The sequence below is a fragment of the Lathyrus oleraceus genome, chromosome 4, assembly GCF_024323335.1.
Source record: "Lathyrus oleraceus cultivar Zhongwan6 chromosome 4, CAAS_Psat_ZW6_1.0, whole genome shotgun sequence".
NCBI classification, from domain to species: Eukaryota; Viridiplantae; Streptophyta; class Magnoliopsida; order Fabales; family Fabaceae; genus Lathyrus; species Lathyrus oleraceus.
In genome coordinates, this window is record NC_066582.1 from 105,326,326 (window position 1) to 105,351,544 (window position 25,219).

At 30.9% G+C, this 25,219-nt stretch overlaps 3 protein-coding genes across 10 annotated transcripts; 2 read left to right on the plus strand and 1 right to left on the minus strand.

Moving 5' to 3' along the window:
• Positions 1–1,607: 1,607 nt before the first annotated feature.
• LOC127073745 (uncharacterized) lies at positions 1,608–5,723 on the plus strand. 5 transcript variants are annotated; one of them, XR_007785849.1, is made up of 7 exons: positions 1,608–1,791; positions 2,719–2,821; positions 3,065–3,638; positions 4,436–4,568; positions 4,722–4,889; positions 4,990–5,262; positions 5,354–5,723. XR_007785849.1 is itself a non-coding variant. In XM_051014950.1 (6 exons), exons 2-6 carry the CDS (start codon positions 2,758–2,760, stop codon positions 5,014–5,016), a joined length of 966 nt encoding a protein of 321 aa, XP_050870907.1. In that variant the 5' UTR covers positions 1,608–1,791; positions 2,719–2,757; the 3' UTR covers positions 5,017–5,723. The 5 variants fall into 5 exon arrangements, 2 of the variants coding, with proteins under 2 accessions (XP_050870907.1, XP_050870908.1); XR_007785850.1 differs by having other exon boundaries at positions 4,990–5,203; XR_007785848.1 differs by having other exon boundaries at positions 4,990–5,107.
• Positions 5,724–11,384: 5,661 nt separating this feature from the next.
• LOC127073747 (SNAP25 homologous protein SNAP33) lies at positions 11,385–14,381 on the plus strand. 2 transcript variants are annotated; one of them, XM_051014952.1, is made up of 6 exons: positions 11,385–11,606; positions 12,033–12,810; positions 13,241–13,334; positions 13,427–13,557; positions 13,905–14,002; positions 14,081–14,381. In XM_051014952.1, exons 2-6 carry the CDS (start codon positions 12,121–12,123, stop codon positions 14,178–14,180), a joined length of 1,113 nt encoding a protein of 370 aa, XP_050870909.1. In that variant the 5' UTR covers positions 11,385–11,606; positions 12,033–12,120; the 3' UTR covers positions 14,181–14,381. The 2 variants fall into 2 exon arrangements, with proteins under 2 accessions (XP_050870909.1, XP_050870910.1); XM_051014953.1 differs by having other exon boundaries at positions 11,405–11,606; positions 12,113–12,810.
• A 4,492-nt stretch (positions 14,382–18,873) lies between these two features.
• On the minus strand, positions 18,874–21,813 carry LOC127073748 (heparanase-like protein 1). 3 transcript variants are annotated; one of them, XM_051014955.1, is made up of 10 exons: positions 21,517–21,813; positions 21,098–21,359; positions 20,955–20,991; positions 20,693–20,876; positions 20,472–20,620; positions 20,155–20,388; positions 19,884–20,073; positions 19,631–19,756; positions 19,415–19,517; positions 18,874–19,305 (listed from the first exon to the last, which is right to left on the minus strand). In XM_051014955.1, the coding sequence occupies exons 2-10, from the start codon at positions 21,305–21,307 to the stop codon at positions 18,895–18,897; spliced, it is 1,644 nt and encodes a 547-aa protein (XP_050870912.1). In that variant the 5' UTR covers positions 21,308–21,359; positions 21,517–21,813; the 3' UTR covers positions 18,874–18,894. The 3 variants fall into 3 exon arrangements, with proteins under 3 accessions (XP_050870912.1, XP_050870914.1, XP_050870913.1); XM_051014957.1 differs by having other exon boundaries at positions 21,703–21,808; XM_051014956.1 differs by lacking the exon at positions 21,517–21,813 and having other exon boundaries at positions 21,098–21,492.
• Positions 21,814–25,219: the final 3,406 nt, after the last annotated feature.

Here is a 25,219-nt window from a genome sequence, read left to right on the forward strand (position 1 = left end):
AAAATGTTACAATGAAATTTTTTGTTACAAACTGAAACTAAGCTTTATACAAACCCAAGCTAAATGCAATTCAAATGCAAACCAAATTAAAAGCAAATGAAACTCAATATGAATTACAACTAACAACTACATAAATCATAATTGAATCAATAGTTTCGTTTTTTCCGTTTCATATAATTTTTGCAATATAAAAAAACAAAATTTATTAAAATTTTAATGACTCACTACATATTTGAATAAGTAGGTTCATTTTTCCATTTCATATAATTTACACAATCAGAGCAAGTATAATTTATTATAATTTTATTGACTTATTAAAATTTTATTGACTCACTACATAATATATAATTGGATCCGTAATTTCATTTTTCTTGTTCCATATAATTTTCACTATATGAATTGGATAAGTATAAATTTTAATAACATACATATATTGTCGCATGAAATAATTTCCTCTGCATGAGAATTTATTATCGCTATTTTCCCTTCATTAATCATTTGTTTACTGAATCAATTTTCTTTCTAACAACTGGAACTTCTTTTCTCATTGGATGAGCAATTGCTTTCTTCAATATACTTATAAATAAAACGAAATTGCAGACACACACACAAATACTGTAAAAAAAATTGATGGTTAAAAAATTATTTATTTCACAAATTGACATTGCTTTCTGAGAAGAACATAAAGGAAATTATAAGAAATTTCAAATTATTTTCCTAAAAAACACATGGAAATAGAAATTATAATTTACTGGCTGTTAATTCACTCTGTTTTAGAAAGTTATTGATGGACATCTTCCAATCTAATAACTTTCTAGCAGCAGTTGCATTTTAATGTATCATATGAACCGAGACTGAGTAAACAAACATTATGAAACATAAAACATAACCGAAATAGAGTATTTTTAAAGAAGAAGAGAAATTTACTTTGCAAAATGTTAGGGGTAAAGAATCAAAGACACATATCTGTAAAAATGTTTATTCCAAACAGATATGTAAAAATTATTGTCTCAGAAATAAAAGAAAATGTTAAGCTCAAAAGTCTTGCCGTGGTGAATGTATGAAGGAGACCGATATTGGATAAAACTTGTTCTTTATTCCTTTCAGTATCATAAATGACAGAAGGAAATCTGGAAGTAATTTCAACTTCTCATTATGTGAGTAAATCTGTCCAAAATATGGTTTTGGTCAAAAACTCAAAATCCTAAACCATAATAAAAATATATTGAACCTGTCAATATCTTGGAAGAGGAAGATGGTAGAGACCGAGAAAGATAAGAGATAAAAAATGCTTTTGATGAAGATGCAGTCGGAAGAGAAAAGTAATTCGAGAAGTGAGAGAAAAACAAAATGAAAAGTGAGAAATGAGAGAAAAGAAAAAATAAATTTGAATTAGATGTGATATATATATTGATAACACCAAAAAGTAAAAGAAAAAGTTAATCAAATTTGTTGCTTTGTAACCAAACTAACTTAAAACCGATTTAATGCATGTGTAAAATAAAAAAAAAGTTTAAAAAATAATTTTTTTGGACCAAAATTGACCTAAATTAGTGAGGTTGCAAAATTATAGGCCAGGGTAAAAAAATGTTTTCCACCGCACCAAATATAGATTAATAAATATTAAAGTTTAAAAATGAAGGGAAATAGTTTTTTCTTCGATACTTTCAGTGTCTTATCTTCTAACGCATCGGTTTTTCTTTTAGGTTTTCTGTTAGAGAAATCCCTATACAAGTGATACAGATATTCCCTAAATTGCAGAGCAATCAACTCGGAACAAGATTCAGAGAGGTACATTTTTATTAAACCTAACCGAACTATGATATCTCTTGATTGTATTATCAATTTATTAATTTCTTTCACAAAATTCATAATTTACTAGTCATGCGAATCACTTTATATGTATTTTAGATTATTTTATCATATAATCTTTCTTGCTCCTTGATGTCATGTGACTTTAGAGTTCCAGAAATTGTGTGGTGGAATCAACATTTATGGGTCTGATTTTTTTATTAAACTTTGAGTGTTTATTTTGAAACTTTAAAGATTAAAGCAGTTAGCTCTATTAGAGAAGCTACCACAAGCGGCGTCAATGTTACTGTTGACCTTAAGTCCGCGCCACTACGGCTACAAGGTATTGTCCAGCCTGAAACAATTGCCCCCAGTCAAGGCTAAGGGATAAGGTGCGAACTTCGAGTTCACATAGACGGCACTAATGTGTCCCAGCTTTGGGTGCGATGTGGGACTATTTTGGTAAGTCTAGAACAGTTTCCCCTAGTCGAGGCTAAGGGGCACGGTGCAAACTTCGAGTTCCCAGAGACGGTACTAATGTTCTGGTCCACGCTACTGCGGCTATGAGGTATTGCCAGCTTTGGGTCTGAAAACCCTCGCGACTTTGTCTTTTAGAAAAGACGACTCGTTGGGTTGAGGAGTTTGAGAACTGTATATAAACTACCCTTAGCTTCGATTCCCAAATAATGTGAGACTATTTTGGTCATCTCGGAACATTGGCCAAAGAGAGAAAGAGAGGAAAGAGCAACCCAATGAACATTTTTTTGAAAAGTTGCCAATAAATTGTACAAATTGACATATGAAATTAAGATGAAGTTTCAAAATATGAGTTTTCTTCCTTTCTATGTTATGAAAAAACAGAAAGAACAGATACTGAACTACCAATCTAATACCGAAATACCAATCTAATTTATGACATTGATGCAGATACTAGAACGGCACAAAAACTCATTTTCAATAGCTCATATGGATGATAAGAAATACATCCAGAATTTGGAACAAGAGCTGTTGAATTGTTCTCAAGAAATAGGTATTTTTTTATATCTCTATTTTTCATGGCACACATGCAGCTGTGTGGATAAAAATTTATTGCATTGGTGAACTTTCATTCGTAAACCAATTTTGACAGATGATTGTCTTTGGAGAGTAATTCGTCTTTCCTTCTTGGATGCCATTTTGCTCTGAATACTTCGTAATAACTTTATGATTCCATATTTAATTTTGAGGTTTCAGTGTTCTTTAATTGACATAATTTAATTTTTATTTTATACAGATTATCTTCAGGATCAACTCAGTGCAAGAAACATGGAAGTGAACTATCTAAAAGAGCGTGCTTGCGATCTTGATTTGAAATTCAAGGAGATGGAAGATTTACGAAAAGAAGTTTTCAGCTTAAGGGAGGAGATGAAAATCTCCAATTCAAAGCAGTTTTCCTTGATTCGGGAACTAGAGACTAAAGAAGCGGAATTAGAGCTATCAGCTTTGTCCGTGGAGAAACTGGATGAATCATTTTCATCCATGGGATTAGAGTCTCAGTTTGAAGTCGAAACTATGAAGCTTGATATGATGGCCTTGGAACAGGATTTATTTGAGACCAAGAAAATTCAGGATGAAACTCTAGAAGAAAATAATAGAATGAGTAGATTGATTGACGAGTTACAGGGTGCATTGCAGGACGCACAAAGAACTATCATCTATTTGAATGAAGAAAATAAGGAAATTAAAGAGAAGCTTGATGTTGCCAACATGAAAACTAGATTATTTTCTCAAAAAGTTGAAAACTGGTTGGAAAACAAGGACAGACTGCAAATCAAGGATCAGTCAAGAAGCAAAGCAGAAGACACAAGGTACATATTTTGAAGTTTTGGAATATGTATGATGAAGTTGAATTATTTGTAAAATTTGTGCAGTTAAGTAATTTTAATTGGTTTTATTATGGTCTTGTATTTACTCTTGCATTTAAGTTGGCTTGACCTTCTATTTGATAGATTAAGAGAGTGGAATTGCCACTTCTGCTACTTCAAATGAATAAAATGGAAATTGAGTCTTTTCCATTTGTTAGGAGCTTTAGTTAGCTATTGGCCTTTTCCATTTGTGTTTTTTTGCCCTGCTACTGTTTTTGTTTATGTTGTGGCATGTACGTTATAATCTGTTTTTTCCTCCTTTCGGGTACACCTTGTGCTCGAATGCGAGTGTTCTTAATATATTTGGTTATTTAAAAAAACGGAAATTGGGTTTCTCAATCTACTTTTCCTACTCTTTACCATGATAGATTTCCAGTTTTACTTAAATAAGAAATCAAATAGAGAGCTACTTCACAAAGTTTTTAATCATATCTTGAATGCAAAATTTTGCAGCCAACATGCATATAGAAATAAACTACCTAGTTTGGATGAGCTTCTAACTTATGAAATCTTTTCAAGTAAAATAAGCATTTAGTTTCTAGCTCAAGAAAAAGGTTTTTGAATGTTTGAGGTTATCAAGTATTTATGAAGAAGCTAAGTGATAGAGCTTAATTTAGGTGCCAAAATCGATTTAAATGTATGAGAAAAGCCATTAGTTAAAGTATTCATGGCTACTGCACAATCATTTGAGGTATACTTTCACAAAACTTTCTAGTGAGCATTTCGTAATATTTCCTCAGAATTTATGGAGAAATATTGGGTCCACTCCTTGGTATTTTAACAACGAAGTTAGATCCAGCTGCGGAATTAAAGGAGGAAATGGAGATGTCCTGTCAGATCCAAGAATATGAGTTTCTTGTGGAGAAACTCAAGGTACGACCATCCATTTAAAACTTAATCACTGAAGTGCTCTTTGTGAATTTATTAAACGCAGAAGATAACGAGGGTTATTGGACATAATTTTATGATTTAAGTAATTCTTTTGCACATGGAGATATATATAACATTTTTTACTTCCTTTACTAGGAAGAATTAAGAGTGGAAAAGTTGAGGGCAAAAGATGAAGCAGAAGATTTAGTTCAGGAAATGGCAGAGCTGAGATACCAACTTACAGGTCTGCTTGAAGAAGAACGTAAGCGTCGTGCTTGCATTGAACATGTGTCCTTGCAAAGAATTGCCAAGTTAGAATCTCAGGTATGAATGTAGAAGTTAAAAATATATCCTTTTTCCTCCTTCTTATCCACTAGAAGGCCATTCAAAGTTGTAACTTTTTCTTGTTTTCCTTTTTTTGAAGCTTCAAAGAGAGCATACAAACCCGTAACCGTTGTGAGATATTTTCTTGAAAAATAGAGGTTGGCGTCGTTTTAAGTCTTTCCGGATTGGCTTTTAAAGAATGGACCTTCAAGTTCAAGGTTTGTATCAATGTATCTCAAAAGTACTAACTACTAGAGTCTACATAGTGGAACAATTGAACTCACAATGCTTGTTAGAAAAAATGGAGTTTGCTGGTACATTCTTAATCCCCAAGTACTGAAGTTTTCTTCATGCCGGTTTCTACGACATATATGTACACTATCAATCTTTCACTTTCCTTTATGACTCTTGTGAAGTGATTCACAAGATCACTTCCTCTAATTTGAATTGCTATTCTTTCGCAGGTTGTAGTTTGGAAAAGCATCCATGGCAGGGAACTTGATATAATCTTGACGGTTTTTTCCTTCTCAATAAAAATTGAATTCTAGGTATCTTCTTGTACCTTTGTGTCCGTTTCTATTGAAGTCAAAAGATTCAAATGAAACGTACTACATTTCACCTTTCACCACCAGTCATCACTACTTTTGTATCACATCCTTATATTTGAAATTTATCTTAGTTTGCTTCATTATCAATTCCTATATTTCTAATCAGATTTTCATATTTGAAACTCTCGAATTAATGTTTTTATAAACACCTATAATTTGTCTGAAAAACTAGTAATTGAAGTCAAAGAAAGTCTCCATTTGCTACTACTTGATCATTATATTTGAAGTTTATCCTAGTTTGCTTCTTTGTCAATTCCTATATGTAGAATTAGACTTCCTAAATGATGAACTATATAATGAATAATGGGTAAAATTTTACACAAAGAAACTGATATAGGAATCGAGTGATTTTATTGAAGATTGGACAAATCAATAGTCTAAACAAGATAAGGATGACTACTTATAGTCTAAGCTTTCTCATCAACTTAATAACCACAATAACAAACTTATAAACAATATACTACTAATAATAACAGCTTACTTGTGAAACAAGTAACTAACGCAAGTACTATGAATTACACAATTACAAGTTTAATATTTGTACATAAATCTAATAAGATGAAAAACATAAAGATAAAATGTTTTACATAGTGAAGCAATCACATATTATCATAATAATGTATTTGTCATTTCACTCTTTAAAAAATTCAATAGTATTTACGAGATATTTAACTTAGACTTTCTATAAGATTTAGAGGATTTTTTTTTAAAACTTTAAAAAATGAAAGATAGCAAAGTAAAAAGAATTGAAAAATTTAAGTAGAAATAATTTTTAGAAGTTTAATTTTATTTATAACAAGTGGGATACCCGTGTGTTCGCACATTTAGTAGTGTGTTGAATGCATTTGTTTTTAAAGTATAATAAAAATGTAAAATAGAAAAACAATTTTTTTTTACCAAAAGAATTTATTATTTTTAAAACAAAGATACATTTTGATTTATATATGAATCATAAATATAACTTTTTCATATATAAAAATATTTGGATAAAATGGTATATTTTTTTATATGTAATATTATTTTTATTTTGATATTATTTATAAAAATATTTGAATAAAAAAGATTTGTTCCCATTTAAAAAAATTAAGATATTAAAAAATAATATTAGTCATTAATAACATATATTAGTGAAATAATTACATTTAGTTCACTTTTTCATATGTTATCTTCAAAAATATTGTATCTTAAATTAAAAATAATTTCAAAATAAAAAAATTAGTAGCATATTTAATTAAAAAATAATATACTTTTCCCATATTTGGATTGATACATTAATTTAAATATTTTTATTGTTATTTTCTTTAATTGTATAAAAAATATAATAACATGTGAGTTCGCACAAATTCTGATCTGGACACTCGTGCGCTCGCACATATACTAGAATGTTACGCGCGCAGATACTAGAATGTTACATGCATTTGTTTTTAAAATTTAATAAGAATAAAAAAACAGAAACGCAAAATTATTTAACCAAAAAAGTTTATTATTTAAAAAAATATATTTTTATTTATATTTAGAACATAAATATAGTTGTTCCATATATATAAATATTTGGATGAATAGTATATTTTTTCGTATCTAAATATTAATTTTGTTTTGACATTTTTTATAAAAATATTTATAATATCATTTAGTTTTATAGATATCAACTAATAACACGTAGGGTACTAATGTGTTACACACATTTATTTCTAAAATGTAATAAGAATATTAAAAGAAAAATTATTTAACCAATAAAGTTTATTATTTTTAAAAGAAAAACAATTTTGTTTTTAATATTTGGAATATAAATATAGTTTTTCCATATATACAAATATTTAAATCAACAGTATATTTTACCGTATATAAATATTAATTTTGTTTTGATATTTTTTATAGAAATATTTATTCAATCATTTAGTTTTATAAATATCAATGAATAACATAGTATTTGTAAATATTATTTTAATTGTATAAACAAATATTACTAACATAAATAAATACATTTTGTCCGTGTTTGAATTTATATATTATTTTAAATATATTTTTTTTTATTTTTTTTAATTGTACAAAAATTGTAATAATCCGTGCGTTCACGCGATTTTTGATTTGGATATTGATTCGTTAACACGGATACTATTGAATTATGTATATTTGTTTTCAAATTGTAATAATAATGAATAAAAGAAAAACAAAATTGTTCAAATATTAGTCAAATTATCACATTAATAATATATAGCTCACATTTCTTTTTTTTTCTTAACAGAATCTTAAATTAAAAATAATTCAAAATAAAAATATTAATAATAGAAATAATAAAAAAATAAGATATTTTTCTGTGGTTGAATAGGTCAGACCGGTCTACTGAGACCTATAACCTAGTCTATTTAAGGTCAGATCAGACTAAACCTATTTAATAAAAAATGTCAAATTTAATTTTTTTTTATAAAAACTATTTAATTAAATAGGTCAAATTTAGAGTATTAAAAATATCTATGAAACGTTATAATTCGACGTATACTTTTATTATACATATAGAAAAAATGCATATAAGTTGACTTTCATATGCATGTTTAGAAAAAAGTGCTAAATAAGCTGACACATATGCATATATATTAAAAAAATGTTAAATAGGTTGACCTATATATGCCTATATAGATCGATGTATAAGACTTCTTAAATAATATGAATTAATTAAAAAATTTAATAAAAAATAAATTTTTTAATAGGCTTTCTGACCCTAATTATTTTAAATATATTTACTTTTATTTTCTTTAATTATAAAAATATGATATAAAAATAGGATAAGATATAAATATAAATATAATATAGATATAAAAATGTAAAAATATAAATATAAAAGATGAGTATATTTTTAAATGGTGTATATCTTTTTGTTATTAATTATATAATTTTTTTTAATAACAAATTAAGAAGTAAATTAACTATTTCTATTTTATAAATAATTAAATAGACTATTTAATAGTAGTTTTAAAGATCAAGATGAATATTTAATTTGTGTTAAATTATAAATTTATTTATTAATTTTACATATATTTCAAACTATAGCTAATGTTTTTTTCAGTCGGTCTTTACTGTTAAAAAAATTATCTATATAAAAAACCATTTAAAAAAATTGTTGATTTAAGAAAAATAATTTAAAAATTATCACTTGTCTAAAAAAAAATCATTTAAAAAAATTATTGATTTAAGAACAAATAACAATATCTAAATAATTATCATTTTTAAAGTTAATTACACATGAATTGGTTTATAAATAATATTCTAAATTATACTTTTTTTTTTCACCTTATCATATATATAAAATTTAATGTTATTTATTATATTTCAATATGTTTTAATATTTGTAATTATAGTTAATATTTTTTTTTAAAATAAACAAATATCATAAGACATAACTTTAAATTACTAGCTCCGTTTTTTATTATAAGTCGCTTTAAAAAAAATTATGTACCATATATAAGTCCTTCTATAATATCAATGAATCATTAATGATATTTTTTCTATTATACCCTTAAATATTTATTATTCTTTTTTTTTAATTATGTTAATTTGTCTTTTTAATATTATTAATGAAGAATGATTTTATAAAATTCTTTATAATCTTATTTTTTTATACCACAATTATTAAATTTCTTAATACGTATGAAAAGTTAAAAATGCTTTATAATAAAAAATGGAGAGAATACTGTATTTTAAAGAAATCAACCATCTATATATTGTATTTACAAAAGTGGTCAAATCAAAATTACTTTCAAGCACATGTAGCAGAGAGTGTTCAAATGAAATCAATTACTTTAGCTCATGTAGGAGAGATTGATCAAATCTAAATCAATTATTTTAAATTTTATTCATCTCATCCACTTTCATTTATTCATGGTCTTTTTTCAACCAATTCACTTATTTCAACAGAACAACTTCACTTATTTTATTCAATTTTACTCTAATTTTCATTATTTTACTGTCTATTTAAATACACCAACACACTTCTGTTCAAAAGTATATTAATTCCTCTATACTCATTATCCACCTCTATTCTTACCATCCTTTATAAATACACCAACACACTTCTTTGATTTGCATCATTAAAACACTTCTTTGATTTGCATCATTACACCAAATAACAGCTATTAACCATACATTTTTTTCATCTCAATCCTCTCACAATTATCATCTCCATTTTTTTCTTTTTTTTTATCAAGAAAATATTTCTATTTATTCCAAAATACTTCTTTAACAATAGTTTTTTACAATTATTATAATTTAATATACTTCTTTTTATGCTAAATTATAAATTTATATATGAGTATTTATTAAGATTTATAATAAAATAGAAACTTAAGTTTAAGTTAAAGAGGAAAATTATGCAATATTGTGACCAAACACAAAAAAAAAAAATGCAACAACTTCATAATGATATCCGGACATCCTTCATCCTTTTCAAAAAAATCATCCTAAAATCCATAATATTACAAACATACAACAACTTCATCCTAATAATTCAAAAAAAAAAATTCTCATCTTTTTTCTAAAATCTATCCTTGCCTTTATTGTTGAGAACTTTTTAAACTCCAAAATTCCAAAACATCAAGAATGCACAACAACTCCATCAAGAAAAAAAATAAAAATCAAAGCAAAAACACAAAAAATAAAAATAAAAAAGAATAAGAGAAAAAATTGTAAATTTAAAAATAAGAATGAGATAATTTAATGGACCAAAGCTTCTCATAGAAGCTACACATAATTTTTCTTTAATGAATAAAAATAACATGGATTGAAAAAAGAACCCATCAGATGAATAATTTTCAAAATAGAAAAATCTTATTGATTGAGAACTCAAAAATTATATAGGAGGAATTCAGAATATTTAGATAAAAATTCAATTAAAATCTACACTGATAATATTTTAAAAATTAAAAATATATTAATAATAAATATTTAATTATTATTCTATACAAAAATTATTCTTTCAAAAAGTGTTAATATATATTTTGTTTTCTTTATAAATTTCCTTCTAGGAATCTTTCCATTCCTCTAGTTCTAATTCGGAAAGAAATCCTTAAAAAATCTTTCAAACAAAATTAAAGTAAAAAATAAATTTACTTCCTTTTTACAAAGAAAAATAATTTAAAAGTAATATATAAGAGGAAAATACAGTTAATAAATGTTAAAATATAAAATCTCAACTAAACTTTAAAAAAGGTTCCAACTCATTAAGAAAAAAAAAATAGAAATCCCTGTGCATTTAAAAAGATTTCTTGCCGGCAGAACAGTTTTCTTCACTTTCCCCAATTATATCATTCACATAATTGACGTTTTAAAAAAATAGTTTTTTTTTTTAAAATAACCATTATTTTTAAATTAAATATTAAAATGATTATATTTTTAAATTATTTACTAAACTAATCATTGAATTTTTTTTTATATAACAAGATAATGTGTGACACATACTTTCTGCGTCATTGTCTATGACGCATGCATGTAAAATGCTAATATTTCATGCATGCATGCGACACTACTATGTTGTCTATTGTTTTTTATCAATATGCACCACTCCTTCTCGCGTATTCTCTTAACAAAGCATGCGCACCGAGAATGACTAAGATTGACGTCTTAGTACAATAAAAGTATGCATGTGTAGACACTAATGTTTTTTTTTGGTATTTAATTTAAAATAATGGTTATTTTAAAAACAAATTTAAAAAAATCTATAAAAAAACATTTTTCTGGTATAAAAAATGCATATTTTTTTAACAATTTAATTATAATTATAATTATGTTTAAACATATGATTGATTATAAATAAAAATTAGACATACATTTCGAAGAAAATAAAACAATAGAGTAATAGATAAAGTAAAATAATAAAATTTCCAATACGCAGAACATGGCATTGTTTACATCTGAAAAGGTTCAACCCCACTGTATTGATTCAACACTCAACGGCTCAATTCATAAACAAAACAGAAATAAGAGCGTGTCAGTATCACCAAAAACACCTTCACTCCCACTTCTTCTCTTTTTCAAACTGCCATCTCTCTCTCTCTCTCTCTCTCTCGCTCGCTCGATTTCTTATCGATTCTTCCACCGCTCTTTGCGCTTCTTCCAGGTACCATCTCTTTCTTTCTCTTCTACAACTTTCCATTTTTCATTATTCTATCGCACAATCTTCTTCCTTGTTTTATTTTCCGTTTTTCTTGTAATTATCCTTCACGCAACATCAATTCCATTTTTCAATATTCTCTTTCTCTTTTTCTCCGCTTCTTGATTTTGCTTTTATGATGCAATTTTTCTACCTTTCTTTCTAGTCCTTGTCAATGCTTCGTGATTCATTCTCTTTCTTTGTCTTGCTTTACTCTTATCCAATGAATGCTTTTATAGGGTTTCTCGATTTTGATCATGTCAATATGGTTTCTTCTAGTATAATAAAATCGATGCTTTTGCTCATAACTGGATTAAGAATTAGGGTTTCTTTTGCTTATTCTTTTTGTATATTTAACAGTAACTGAATAGCATTTGCTTACTAATATTACAGGGAGAAACTACAGCGTATTCAGTTCTTATTTGCTGACTAGTTTACCTTGATTTGCTTCTGATTCAATTCTGCTGCATTAGGTGAGACCATGTTCAATTCAAAGAAATCTCCTTTGAGAGCTGGTAAACCCAACTCCGTGACTCCTGTCAATGATGTTAAACCCTGGTCGAACCCGTTTGATTCTGACGACGAGGATGAAAAGGATAACAGAAAGTATAATTCCTCAAAGAAGACTCCTTCAGAACGAGCACTAGTTACGTTAGAAGTTAACACCAACCCATTTGACGACATTGATGACAATAAGAAACCTTCGTTGTTTACGTATTCCCATCAATCAGCAGACAGGAACAGGATTAAGAATAGTTTTCGTGATTCTGGTGATGATGATGAAAAGGATAACAAAAAGTATAATTCCTCAAAGAAGACTTCTTCGGAACGAGCACTGGTTACGCTAGAAGTTAACACCAACCCATTTGATGATATTGATGACAATAAGAAACCTTCATCAGTTACGTATGCCCATCAATCAGCCGACCGGAACAGGTTTAAGAACAATTTCCGTGATTCTGGTGGATTAGAGAATCAGTCTGTTCAGGAGTTGGAGAGTTATGCTGTTTACAAGGCCGGGGAGACTACAAAATCTGTCCACAATTGTTTGAAGATAGCAGAGAACATCAGAGAGGATGCTACCAAGACTTTAGTCACCCTTCATCATCAGGGTGAGCAAATTACCAGGAGTCATCAAGTCGCTGCTGATATTGATCGAGATTTAAGTCGGGTATAATCTTCGTAATATACTTTTGTTCAAGTGCTCCTTCATTTTGTGTTTACAATTGTGAAAAAATCATGTTGCTCTTCATAGCACTCTTGTGTTGAAACCCTTTCAAATTGGTATCCTGGACTCAGGCTCAGTTTTAAAAAACTTCCCTACAAAACCCTTATGGGAAAAGAAGTATCAAAAGAAACTTCTAATGCTATGAGTATTTTAAAACAATAGCTTCTCATGTAATTTGAAATTAGCTTTTGCTTCTCATTAAAACTTTCTGTCTAAGTAATCCCCCCCAAAAAAACTTTCTAAGTTGAAATACTTTTTTACAAATGAAGAATCATGAACTTATTTTGATTGAAAAGCTTCTATAAATTATAAGGAAATCTAAGCTGTGCCTGAAACTGACTAAATTTTGATTAATCTTATCAACTGGTTCCAGGGAGAAAAGCTTTTGGGAAGTCTTGGTGGCCTCTTCTCCAAAACTTGGAAAGCAAAGAAGACACGAACAATAACAGGCCCTGTTATTTTTGGAGGTTAATGTTTTCTCTGCTTGTGTTTTTCTTTCTTTTTAATTCTTATTTATTTTGGGCTGTATCACAAGCATAATGTTCTTCATGTTACGTAGATGATCCGGTTAGAAGCAAGGGAAACCACTTGGAACAGAGAGAGAACTTGGGATTGACTTCTGCATCCAAAGGGCAGTCTAAGCTGCGGCCTCCTCCTCAGGAACCAACAGCTGCACTTGAAAAAGTCGAGGTAGGTATCAACTCATTGAAAGATTAAAGTGTTGTATAAGCTAGAGCTGAACTTGACAGCTTTAGTTTCTTCAATATAAATATAAATCCAATTAATCTTTGTTGGGTTACTCTCTACTATAGTTTCAGCTTTATTGATCAGATTAATAGTTTACATCAAATCAGTTTTATTTACAGCCGTTAATAATATTTTGCATACTCTGTTCATCTTTCTCCCATTAACCATCTAGACTCTCTGTTTACTGTTAGGTCCAACATGGATAATTTTCATTTGTGATTTCCTCTTTACATTGCACAATATTTTGTGTTGATATTGAATTAAGATGCTAAAAAAATGTATTGAAACAGTTTGAAAACGAGAAGCAAGATGATGCACTGTCGAATTTAAGTGATCTTTTGGGAGAGCTTAAAGATATAGCTGTTGACATGGGATCTGAAATTGAGAGGTTAGTTAACTGCATTGTATTTATTTGTTCTATCTAATTATACAGGTAAATTAATAGTTATTTTGGTAAATGTTGCAGACATAACAAAGCCTTGAGTCATCTAGATAATGATGTGGATGAGTTGAATTTCCGAGTGAAAGGAGCTAATCAACGCGGTCGTCGTTTACTTGGAAAATAAGATTGATGTTCAACTTTTAATCATTGTTTCTTCATACTGTAATGGATCCATCATTTCGGTTACAAACCTTTAGTAGTTTACTCTTACTGAATCGTTATTTTACTCTAACTGAATTTGCAACATATTAATGTTGCCTTGTTATGAATTTTTATTGTAGAATCAATCTGTTCATAAAAACTAACAAACCTGTAGTGATAAGTACCTAACCTTGCATGGAGTTATATTTTTATTCAGTCTTCTGTAGAGTATTATCTTTATAAATAGAAAACAAAAATCATATATTAAACTGAAAAAGAAAAAATAGTAATACAAACTACAAAAGTAACTATGAGTATATGAAGTGCGCAAAGATTTCAACACTTACAACCGGCCAAGCCAAAAAAAAAAAAACTAAAGAAATAATCACAACCAGAAGGAAACAAGCAAAAACAATCAAACCATGCTATATCCTAACACATCCGACAAGTCAAACCTAGAGAGAGCAAGAGCATGCTGCAAAAACAATCAAACCATACTATCCTAAGACATCCAATAAGACAAACCTAGAGAGAGCAAGTTGGGAAAGGTAGCATCAAACACCCGCACAAAACAAAAAGAGGGTGGTTGACTATCCAACACATCCTTAACTACCTAGCTATTTAAGTGGATCCCACTTCTAGTCAACTCACAAAACAAAAGGAGGACGGTTGACCATCCAACACATCTTAACTACCTAGTTATTTAAGTGGATCCCACTTCTAGTGAACTATAAAAATGATAAGATTTGAAGCATGAACTTGAATCCACTCCCACGTCAAGTTAATAATCATAAAAATGCAATGATTACCCGTCAAACTTTCTTGACAAAAAATAACTTTACTTTCTAAATAATCTAGACCATAGTGCTAGATCGAGACCAAATCTAAAGACGTTTGTTTTTCAAAACCAAAACTATGATCGAGTAAGACAGAGATCTTGACCACCTAATCCACCTAAAAACTCTACCAAATGTCTGAAACCACCTCACACAAAATAAAGAGATAATCCACCAACTCCATTTGTCCACTACACACTGAACACTACCCAAAACTAGACACCGACATTAATTTTATGCCTCAAAAGGTTTCACATAGTTGACAACCTATCCTGAAGCAACAGTAAAGAGAACACAACAACATTAAAGGCGCCTAGCTCTTTCAAATATTAGAGAGCCCTTTCTAACATGACGAAACCACCAAAATGTCATAAGTATAACTGATCGAAAAACCCTAACCAAATATGGTTTTCAAATGCATACATCTTCCTGGCCACATCTAATAATACCTAAAATAAGGTCTAGCAAATCAACTAGGAGCTCCTCCCCCTAGACTCGGAGTGATCGTCTCCACCTAAAGTTCCAAACTCAAACATTCCCTTTCTAAGCACCTATAAAACCCAGTACCTACGACTTCTGCTCTGAGATAAGAAATAATCTCTTGAAAGAAACACACAAGGGGTAGTACCTACTCATACATCACGTCGAAACCTAGTCTTATACCTATCCCTAATCCCCTTCATACAAGAGGAGGCAAATCAGTCAGACGCATGATCTAGAGGAGCCCTAGAAGATAAACATCTCTCCACCAATGAGACGATATCCTAAGACCACAATTCCTACCTCCTAATGGAGATCCAAACTCCCATGATCCATACATTTCCTTACTAATATCTCTCAAAAGTGAAGGCAAGTCTTAAAAAATCCTCCACCCCTGATTACTAAGCAAGACATGATTAACAAGCCTAAGGTCTTTCACCCCTAATCCACCTACCCTTTTGACTTTACACACATTCTCCCCCAATGCAACCTTAACACCTCATTTAGATCCCTTTAGAGAAAATGTCTCTACAAACCAACCACCTTCTTCCAAACCAATATTGGCATATTCATGAAAAAAAGAAAGAACATTGGGATGAAGTTCAAGACTGAATTCAATAGAACCACCTGACCACCTAAATTGACAAATCTATTCCTCCAAGAGGCCAACCTCTTAAAAACAAGATTAATTAGGGATCCTAAGTCCTTCCCTTCTTCATATTTGCGCCAATTGGAAGTCCTAAATACTTAAAAGGAAGGAAACCTACCTTATAGTGTAAAAAACCCTAAGCCAAATCCAAGACAGACCTACCCACATTCACTCCAAATAGACAACTCTTCGAAACATTCACATTAAGGCTCGAGGCAAACTCGAAACTTCTGAGAACCTCCTTAATAGTCAAAAGATTCTCAACAGATGACAGCCCACCAATATCGTATCATTGACATATTGAAAATGAGACACCTCAAGCCTTTTTGATCCCATTTTAAACCCTTGAAACACACTATCCAAAACCCATTTTTTCAAAGAAGAACTAAGACCCTCCATAACCAAAAGGAAAAGAAATTGGGCCAATGGATATCCTTACTTTATACCCTTTTGAAAACGAATCTCCTCCGTTGGTCACCCATTTAGCAAAAATGAGAGGCTACCAGAAAAAAAATACTCACACATCCAAGCCCTCCATCGATCACCAAAACTAAACCTTCACAACATATAATGTAGAAAATACCAACTAACAAAGTCATAGGCTTTCTCAAAATCAACTTTAAATAGAAAACACTCACATTTAGACACCTTAGCAAGATGCAAAACTTCGTTAAGAGCAACCACGCCATCCATCATCGGCCTCCCCCCTTTAGAAAATTCGATTGCTATGGGGAGATTAGTTTCCCCATAAATAACCATTGCCATCCTGGCAGCCAACACTTTAACCACCAACTTGTACAAGGATCCATGAAGAGAAATAGGTATAAAGTCTCCCAGTTCCAAATGTTTGTCCACTTTCGGGACAATAACGACAAAAGAGGTTGTCAAACTCTTTGGGTAACACCACATTCTGAACTAACTAACCAAACATCACAAAAATCTCATCCTTGATTAACCCCAACATTTCTTACAGAAAGAAAAATTGAAACCATCAAGCCCTAGATTCTTAGTCCCATCAATCTCCGCAACAACATCGTTCAGTTTAGAAGGCAAGAAACTGTCCGAAAGGGACTCCACCTCCGATGAGGAAATAGTAGAGAGAGAAACCCCATCAAGATTTGGCCTAACAACCTCTGAATCAGTAAATTAATCCTAAAAGAACCAAGTAATCTCCCCTCTAACATCATAAACCTTATCTAGCCAAATCTCTCCAACACGAAGAGCAATCAAATTATCCCTCTTACTCCTCCTCCTAACACAAGCGTGAAAAAATCCAGAATTAACATCATCCTTTTCCACCTAAGCCAATCTAGACCTTTGGAAAATTTGAAAATCACGACACCTGATAAGGCCCCACAATTCTTGACACACCCTCAATCTACTGACAATCTCGTCTTAGGAAAGAGATGCAGATTCCACTTTCAGCTCAAACTCTTGAAGTTTATCCGAATAAACCTTAATCTTAAAATCCAAATTATCAAACTCCGCATTGTTCCAAACCTTAAGAGTAATTTTAAGAGCTCTCAATTTATCCTTTAAATTACATGCCACCCAACCCTCACGAACCTCCATCCGTCAGGACTCACATATTACCTTCTCAAAATTAGCGTCCTTTAACCAGAAATTTTTAAACCAAAAGAGTAATGATCAGAGACATCTTAGGCTAAGATCCAAAATTTCTCTGACCCCACTCCTCTTCCCACCTAACTGACAAGAGAATCCGATCCATCTGATCATAGAGATCCCATTTGAATGAAACCAGGTAAACCTTTTACCCGATAGAGGTAAATCCATCAATCCTATAACCTTAATGAAATCTTCAAACTCCAGGGACTCCGCAAGGGCCGAGTTAAGGGCCACTATCGAAACCCCCTTTTTGTTGGCTCGATTAAGAACTTAATTGAAGTCCCCCAAAACACACCAAATAAACCCTGGAAGCCGCTCACGAGCTCGAACCAAATGACCATACATCACTCTTTTCTCCACCAAAGAACACTTAACATAAACATTAACAAAAAAAAATAGGGTAGAGTAGTCAGTCCCCACTCAAGACAAACCCCAAGATACCCTGACCACGAGAAAATCACCTTCTTTTTCACACCACCAAATTGAGAAAATCCCAACAATAGCACCCACCACAAGAAAAAAACTTTAGCCATATGCCAAAATTACCCGACAAATAACTTCGCAAGAGATCGTTCACCTCCATAAGCTTAACCTCTTGAATGGCTAGAAAATTTAAATGAAGATCCCTGACCAACTCTCTCACCTTCCTCTTCTCAATACTCCCTCCAAACCTCTAACATTGAAGGAGTGCTATCATTGGAAACCTACACCATCCCTAATCCTCTTTTCCAAACATCTCTCTCTTCCAACTGAACTAACTTCTCAATCACAAGTGGATCATCCTGCGAGAAACAAAACCCTACTTCTTTAGACCTAACTAAAACCTGAAGAGCATTCTGGAGGACAATTATTGACCTCGAAAGATTGAACCTCTGAGACGGAAAGCTTGAATGAATCACTAGATGAATCTGAGAAAAAGCTGACTGAGTAATGCTCTTCAACATGTATGCTCAAAACACTATTAACCACTTAATTACTGCAAAGGTGGTTGCAACTTTTCTGTGAAAAGATATATACAGCTACTCAACAAAAATTTCAATGAGAGCTTGCAATCCCAAATTCCTAATACTCACTCTTTTATAAGATTCATAAACCTTTTCTTTTTATTAAAGTTTACTGTTTCTAAAACAAGCTGGAGCATCAAAGTTGGGGTATACAATGAAGACAATAGATAAAGGAGCAACATATATTGGAGAATGTACACTATTAAGAGCTGGATCCAATCTAGGAATTTCTCCATCATCTGTTAACTTTAGTGGATTACCATTCAGCAACATGGTTTTGCTTCTAAGGTAATCATTTTTTGAAGTTAAGTGATACTCCTCCCTGAATGTGACATCTGATCCTTTTGTTCCAACCCAAGCAAACGCCTTTTTGAGATGATTGAAGAACGAATTATCTGTTTGGATGCTACTTTTAGCGTCGTTTCCTCCATTACTGGCATTCGCTCGGTCATGAACATTGAGTATGAAATTAGTCTGATTGCTTAAGTTGATTAGCAACAGTGTTACTCCATCCTGCAGAAAGGAAAAAAAAATTAAGAATGGTTATAACGCGTTGAGCTAAAAGTTAACTTGCTAAATTTAGTTTTAAAAACTTATGTCAGATCAGCACACCAACACTTACTCTGCCTTTTGAACAATGGGCGTAAGTGCGGAAAAATGGCGAAAAAACATTGCTAGAAGCTGCAAGAACACTCTTCCCCATAAGCTGATGCCACAGTAATGCACTGCTCAAATCAAATCCAAAACACAAGATTCGGTATCATTCGAAAATTATCAATATGTATTACTATAATTATTATAACGAACTATTTTGCATTTTTCAATTTACAACACTTGCCTGTAATAGTCAGGATTGGGAGTGAAAGTGGTGGTATTAAGAAGGCCATAGTTCCCTCCAATTAAGGTTTGCCTGCAATAGACCTTAGTGTTGTATCTGGAAGAAAGTCCAAGTTGATCTAAATACCTACAATTAATTTGAATTTCAGAATCTTTAATTTCATACCAACAATTTATGTTTTAAAAAATAAATTACAATCCTTAATCTAGCACAAAAAGGAGCATAAAATTATGGAAGGAATCTCTAACATTACCAAAAGCTATTCACAAATGTGTTAGAAACATATCGACCACCACTGTTGAATGCTCCCCCGGCTTCTCCAACCCAAGCAACCGACCAAGGACCGTGTTTCTGAATAGTTTCTGAAAGATTGCTAAATAGAGATTCCACCTTGCTCAATCGCGCAGGATCTAGAATCTTATTTTCAAGATGCGGATCACTACCTAAACGAAAACAAATCATTTTAACATCTAGGAATAATGTTCTAACAGATGTTAGACTATAGTAGAAAGAACTATGTAAACCTGGTCCCAAATTATATACATGATGAGTCATCACGTCGACAACGCCAGGACCTGAAACCTGAAGAAGCTGATCAAACCATTCCTTTTGATAGAATCCTCCAGGTGCTATAAGTGAAGGTTTGAACTTAGTGTTCTTGTATAGTGTGTTTAAATTTTGTTTAAGCTTTATCAAGTCTCTTCCATATTGTGCAGCACCAACACTTGCAGCAATGCCTTTACCACTTAACTCATTGCCTATATAAGGAAGCATGCGAAGAATAAGTTTCCAATGCAATAAAATTGAACCTAACAAATAGTTATATTTTCTATTGTCTTACCAAATTCCCATGAATCAATTTTGTGTCCCTTTGAAATAGTGTAGTTTATGAAATCATAAGCATTTGTAGGGTCCCAATTTCCTCCCCAGACTGTATGAATAATTTTATGTCTTCCAAAGAGTGCATTCAAGCCAAAAGTCACAACGGCCCTGCAAGTGCTAAACTCTTACTTTGGCTGGAAACAGAAAAAAAAACAATATAATACAAAAAATCTCACTCACCCTGTGTTGTTGAAAAAATGATTCAGCTGATTCCACCTTTTCATGTGTAAACATCCTTTTGAATATCCAAACAATCCACCATTCATCTTTTGAAACGGTCGACAAGGAAACTTCAAACTTCCTACATCATACACCACTTGGTCTTGCAAAGAACCTCCGATTCTTATCCTCAAAGGCTTCAGAGCTATCAATCAACAACCATCGAGCATCATACTTCAAATAAACCTTCCAAAGTTATACATATAATGCAAATTTTACAGACCTTGGATCGCCTTTGCAAGAATAGGATTAGACAAGTTCTGAAAAGCCAATCCACATTGAATAATCAATAAAACTTATTCAAAGCTTTGCGCAAACGGTTGGTGTGCAGTGTGTGCGAATAACGCAAACTACCTAAATACCAACCAAATTCAGAACAGACGAAGATCCCCAAGGGCAATAATTGTAGTCGCATTTATCATGAGGCCACCAATCAATAGTAGCACAAATGAAATTATCATCATTTTCAGCAATTGCTTGAACTCCATCTACTATAATCAAACCGTTTTCAACTTCTTGAGTTAACACCGAATGAAGAGAAGCCAGAAAGAGAAACAAGATGAGATAGAACCCCATTAGTTAGCAGCAGATGAATCCAACACCAACTCAACTTATCCAGATTAATTTTCTGCAATAAAATAGATAAGATAAAAAGTGAATACATAATTGCAACCTACATAAAAACCTTAATGCTAAAAAGCTTGCAATACAATACAAGAAAAAAAGAAAACTTGAAGAACACCCAGATGGAAAAAAAAACAGCAAAACACAAAAAACAATTAAACCTCAATCTTGTTTGGATCGACCAATAATGATGTTGTTGTTGTTGTTAAGTTAAGTGAGAAAAAAACGGAACTTTGGTTGCGTTGGAGTGAGCCATAGGAAAAGGTTTAAGATTGAGAAGCAACCACATTGAGAAGAAAAGGATCGAATTATTGAAGTAGTTGAATGATTAAGATGGGATGATGAACCTGTCTCAGATAGGTTTGCACCTTCACGCAGACACAACCAACAAACAAAAACAACAACTCACGTTGATTTTGTTTCAGCTGAGGTTTTTTTTTCATGATGAGGTGTACTTCTTTGCCTCCAAATTAACCTTTCAAATATATTAGGTGTGTTTTTGGTGGAGTGGTTCAACAATATACGTCATTTTTGGTAAAACTCTTAAAATTAACTAAAATAACACATAATTTTTCCAACCAAAATTGTCGATTCTCTTTTGTTTATAATAATAATAATACTAATAATAATAATACTAATAAATTAGTGAGAAAAAGAGTGGCGGCTATTTGAGAAAGAAAGTATAGTTTGTATTTAATATGCTACTAGTATTCAAACAGAGACATTACGATTTTTAAATATCTAAATCAAATTTATTCAATGATCACGAAAAGTATACTATTAGTTATAAATGTAGATTCAGAATTTTAGATCCACTTTTATTGAATTGAATTTTAAACACACACGACAAAATCAACCCGTATTAATTTATTGCAAATAGTAGTTTTTTTTTCTAACATTGCAAATAATATATAATAACAACTACTGTACCAGAATAAAAATAAAACTTAATTTTGTGGGGAGTATATACAAGAAATCGAAAACTATTATTTTATTTATTGATAAAAACTGAAGTATAATGTAGAATAAAGATTTTTATTTTTAATTTTTTTTATTTAAATTATTTTTATAAAAAGAGATTAATAATAGTGCATTATGGGTGTAAAAAAATATTATAAATATATCGAATTAAAATATTTTAAAGGATAAAATTATATAAATAATTTAAGTTTTACCGGTTGATTTGACGGGATAGTGTTTGTCATTAATTGACCGTGTAAATTATGCACCATCCTTTTCTCTTATAAAAATGAGTTAAATTAAAATTAATGTAATAATTAAAATCTATCTATTTAAACAACCTACTATTTATATTTACACATTAAACTCAACGCGAAGATTCATTGAAAAAAAAACTAATAAAAATATGTGATTAAATTTATAAAGAATTGTATCACTCATTTAATTTTATAAATACAATATAAAAATTTAATATACATCATTATCATCTATCATTTTCAAGTTTCAGCCTGCCTTTGTGGAGAAGCTATACTTTTTTTTCTTCTTATTTGTCATTGGTGTGTGTTTTGGGAAGGATGTTGATTTGGCTTTCATATTCCACATTTGACCAAGTTTAGCATATATTCGATGTGATTTTTTTTACATCCATTGAAAAATGAGAAAAATTGTGATCAATTTAAAAAAAAACGGCTGATATTATTTAAAGATGAGGACTAAGATCAAATCTTTGAGTATTTTTATCCAATTATCTGATTTCTAGAGTGTTATCGTAGATTTAGCTCTACTGATTATTTGATGTAGTTTGTCTCTTTTTAAAGTCATAATTTTTTTTTGCGGCTGTTTCAGGATCGTATCCCAACCAGAGTTAATTTATTTAAGAGGGGGTTCCTCTGATCTCTGGGATTATTTCCTGCCCTTTTTGTTCCTTGCACATCAAGTCTGTCTCTCACCTTTTTGTGACTTGTGAGATTGCGTCTTCTATTTGGTATAGGATATTTAGATGGTTGAGGTGGTGTGTTGTTTTTCCTGGTGATCTCTTGACTCTTTTTTAGATGTTTAGCTCCTCGCCTAATGCTTTTATGTCTAGAGGGAGGTTTATTTTGGTGTGGCATATTGTGGTTTGGTCAATTTGAAAATCTCGGAAATGCTGACTGAATAAATGTGAACAGACACCCAGACATATATGAATCGCTCTTGGACCATTTACTTCTGATTCTCAATAAAAAATTAAAATCTATAAAGATTCAGATGACGATAATACTGTTGATGGCCACTCTCTGAACCTCTGAAACACGATGTAATGGAAATAAACGATGCATTGAGATTGAGAATCAAGTCTTCTGACTTCTCAATCAACATATGAATGAATGAATGTCATCAAGACCAGATGAAATGCAGGACTCCTGACTTTTCATCTAAACCCTAATGACTTCTTTTAACTGATGAAATGCACAATAAAATGGATCGACTATGCTATGCTGACGCGGGTGAGAAACCTAGGGTAAAATTTAGGGTATGACAGGTTGTAACTTGGTCGGATTTCAAAATAAAATGTTATTTCTAAGGATATTGAAGCAGGAATGACCAAATTTAATGAAGAGCATCACAAGCATTCATTTTTTTTACAATTTTCTTATCTTACTTTCTTTCAACCCCTCAAGATCTTTTGATGCAACATTTTCATCATTCATTTTCATTTCTTTTCTTTCATTTTTTTTCTTTTCATTGCATCTTTCTTCCCCTTTTTCATTTTTCTTCTTTTTCTTGTCCATGAAGCAACCTCTCCCCAACTTGAACAATTCTAACTTTCCTTTTTAAAACAATCTTCATTCTTGGTAATGGACACTAGTCATGATTGGTTTAGATAAAAAATTCACCAAGTGGTTTACTTAGTGATTTGTTTGAGTTCATAATTGATTCATTCATGACATTTGACTCAAAGGGGTTTACAAATACTCACTCATTCACCAGGTAGGATGAAGTTATTTTTGCTTTGGTGGTTTTTCTCAACATCAAAAATTTTCTTGATCCTTTCTATGCTTCCATATATTTCAAAATAAACGTAAGATTTAACATGAGTTGAACGAGTTAAAACAAAAATTATCAATCATCTTGAGCATATTAATGAACAATGGACAGTTTCTTCACACTTTCTGGTTTAGACCTAAGTGGTTCAAGCATGAAACACGTTCTTGCAAAATGATGCATGAAATGATTTTGTATAAAGCACAAAGTTCAAATTCATACTAACATTCTAGAAAGCAATAAACATGTACCTTGCTTGTGTGAAATTCATCCAAAGTTCTCACCACCACCATTACATTTTGTTGATTTACTTGATACTTGATTGAGTCTTCTTTGCTTCTCCAAGAAAATTAGACAACTATTGAAAACAAACATACACAAAAAAATTGTTGCAACTTAAACAGAACTGTTTAAACAAATTAATTATAAATAACCATCATCCAAAAGTCATGGTGTAAACATGACAAAATTTCCCACATCAAAATAAATAGTTTGATCATTACAGGATAAAATGAACAAAAAGAAATAAAACATATAATGTAAGTGACTGAAAGCTTTTTAAAAATATCATTTAGTTATGGCGAGCTTTCTTTTCAGTCATCCACATCCTAATCATCCATCTTCTTATTTGATTCTTCACTCGATCATGTCTCTAATTCCTCAAATTCTTCTTCTCCATCATCAACTTCTTCTTCATTACCAACAACTTTTCCCTTCCCTCAGTAGAATGTCATGTCCTATGGCCAGTTAATGTGCGTCTGGAAATTTCTTGGATCCATCACCTGATGGTTTGCCTCCTCATGTCTCCTAATCCACAAATGAAGTATATATATATATAAAGTCTTGCATATAGATAAAAGCTCTATGGTTTAACTTATT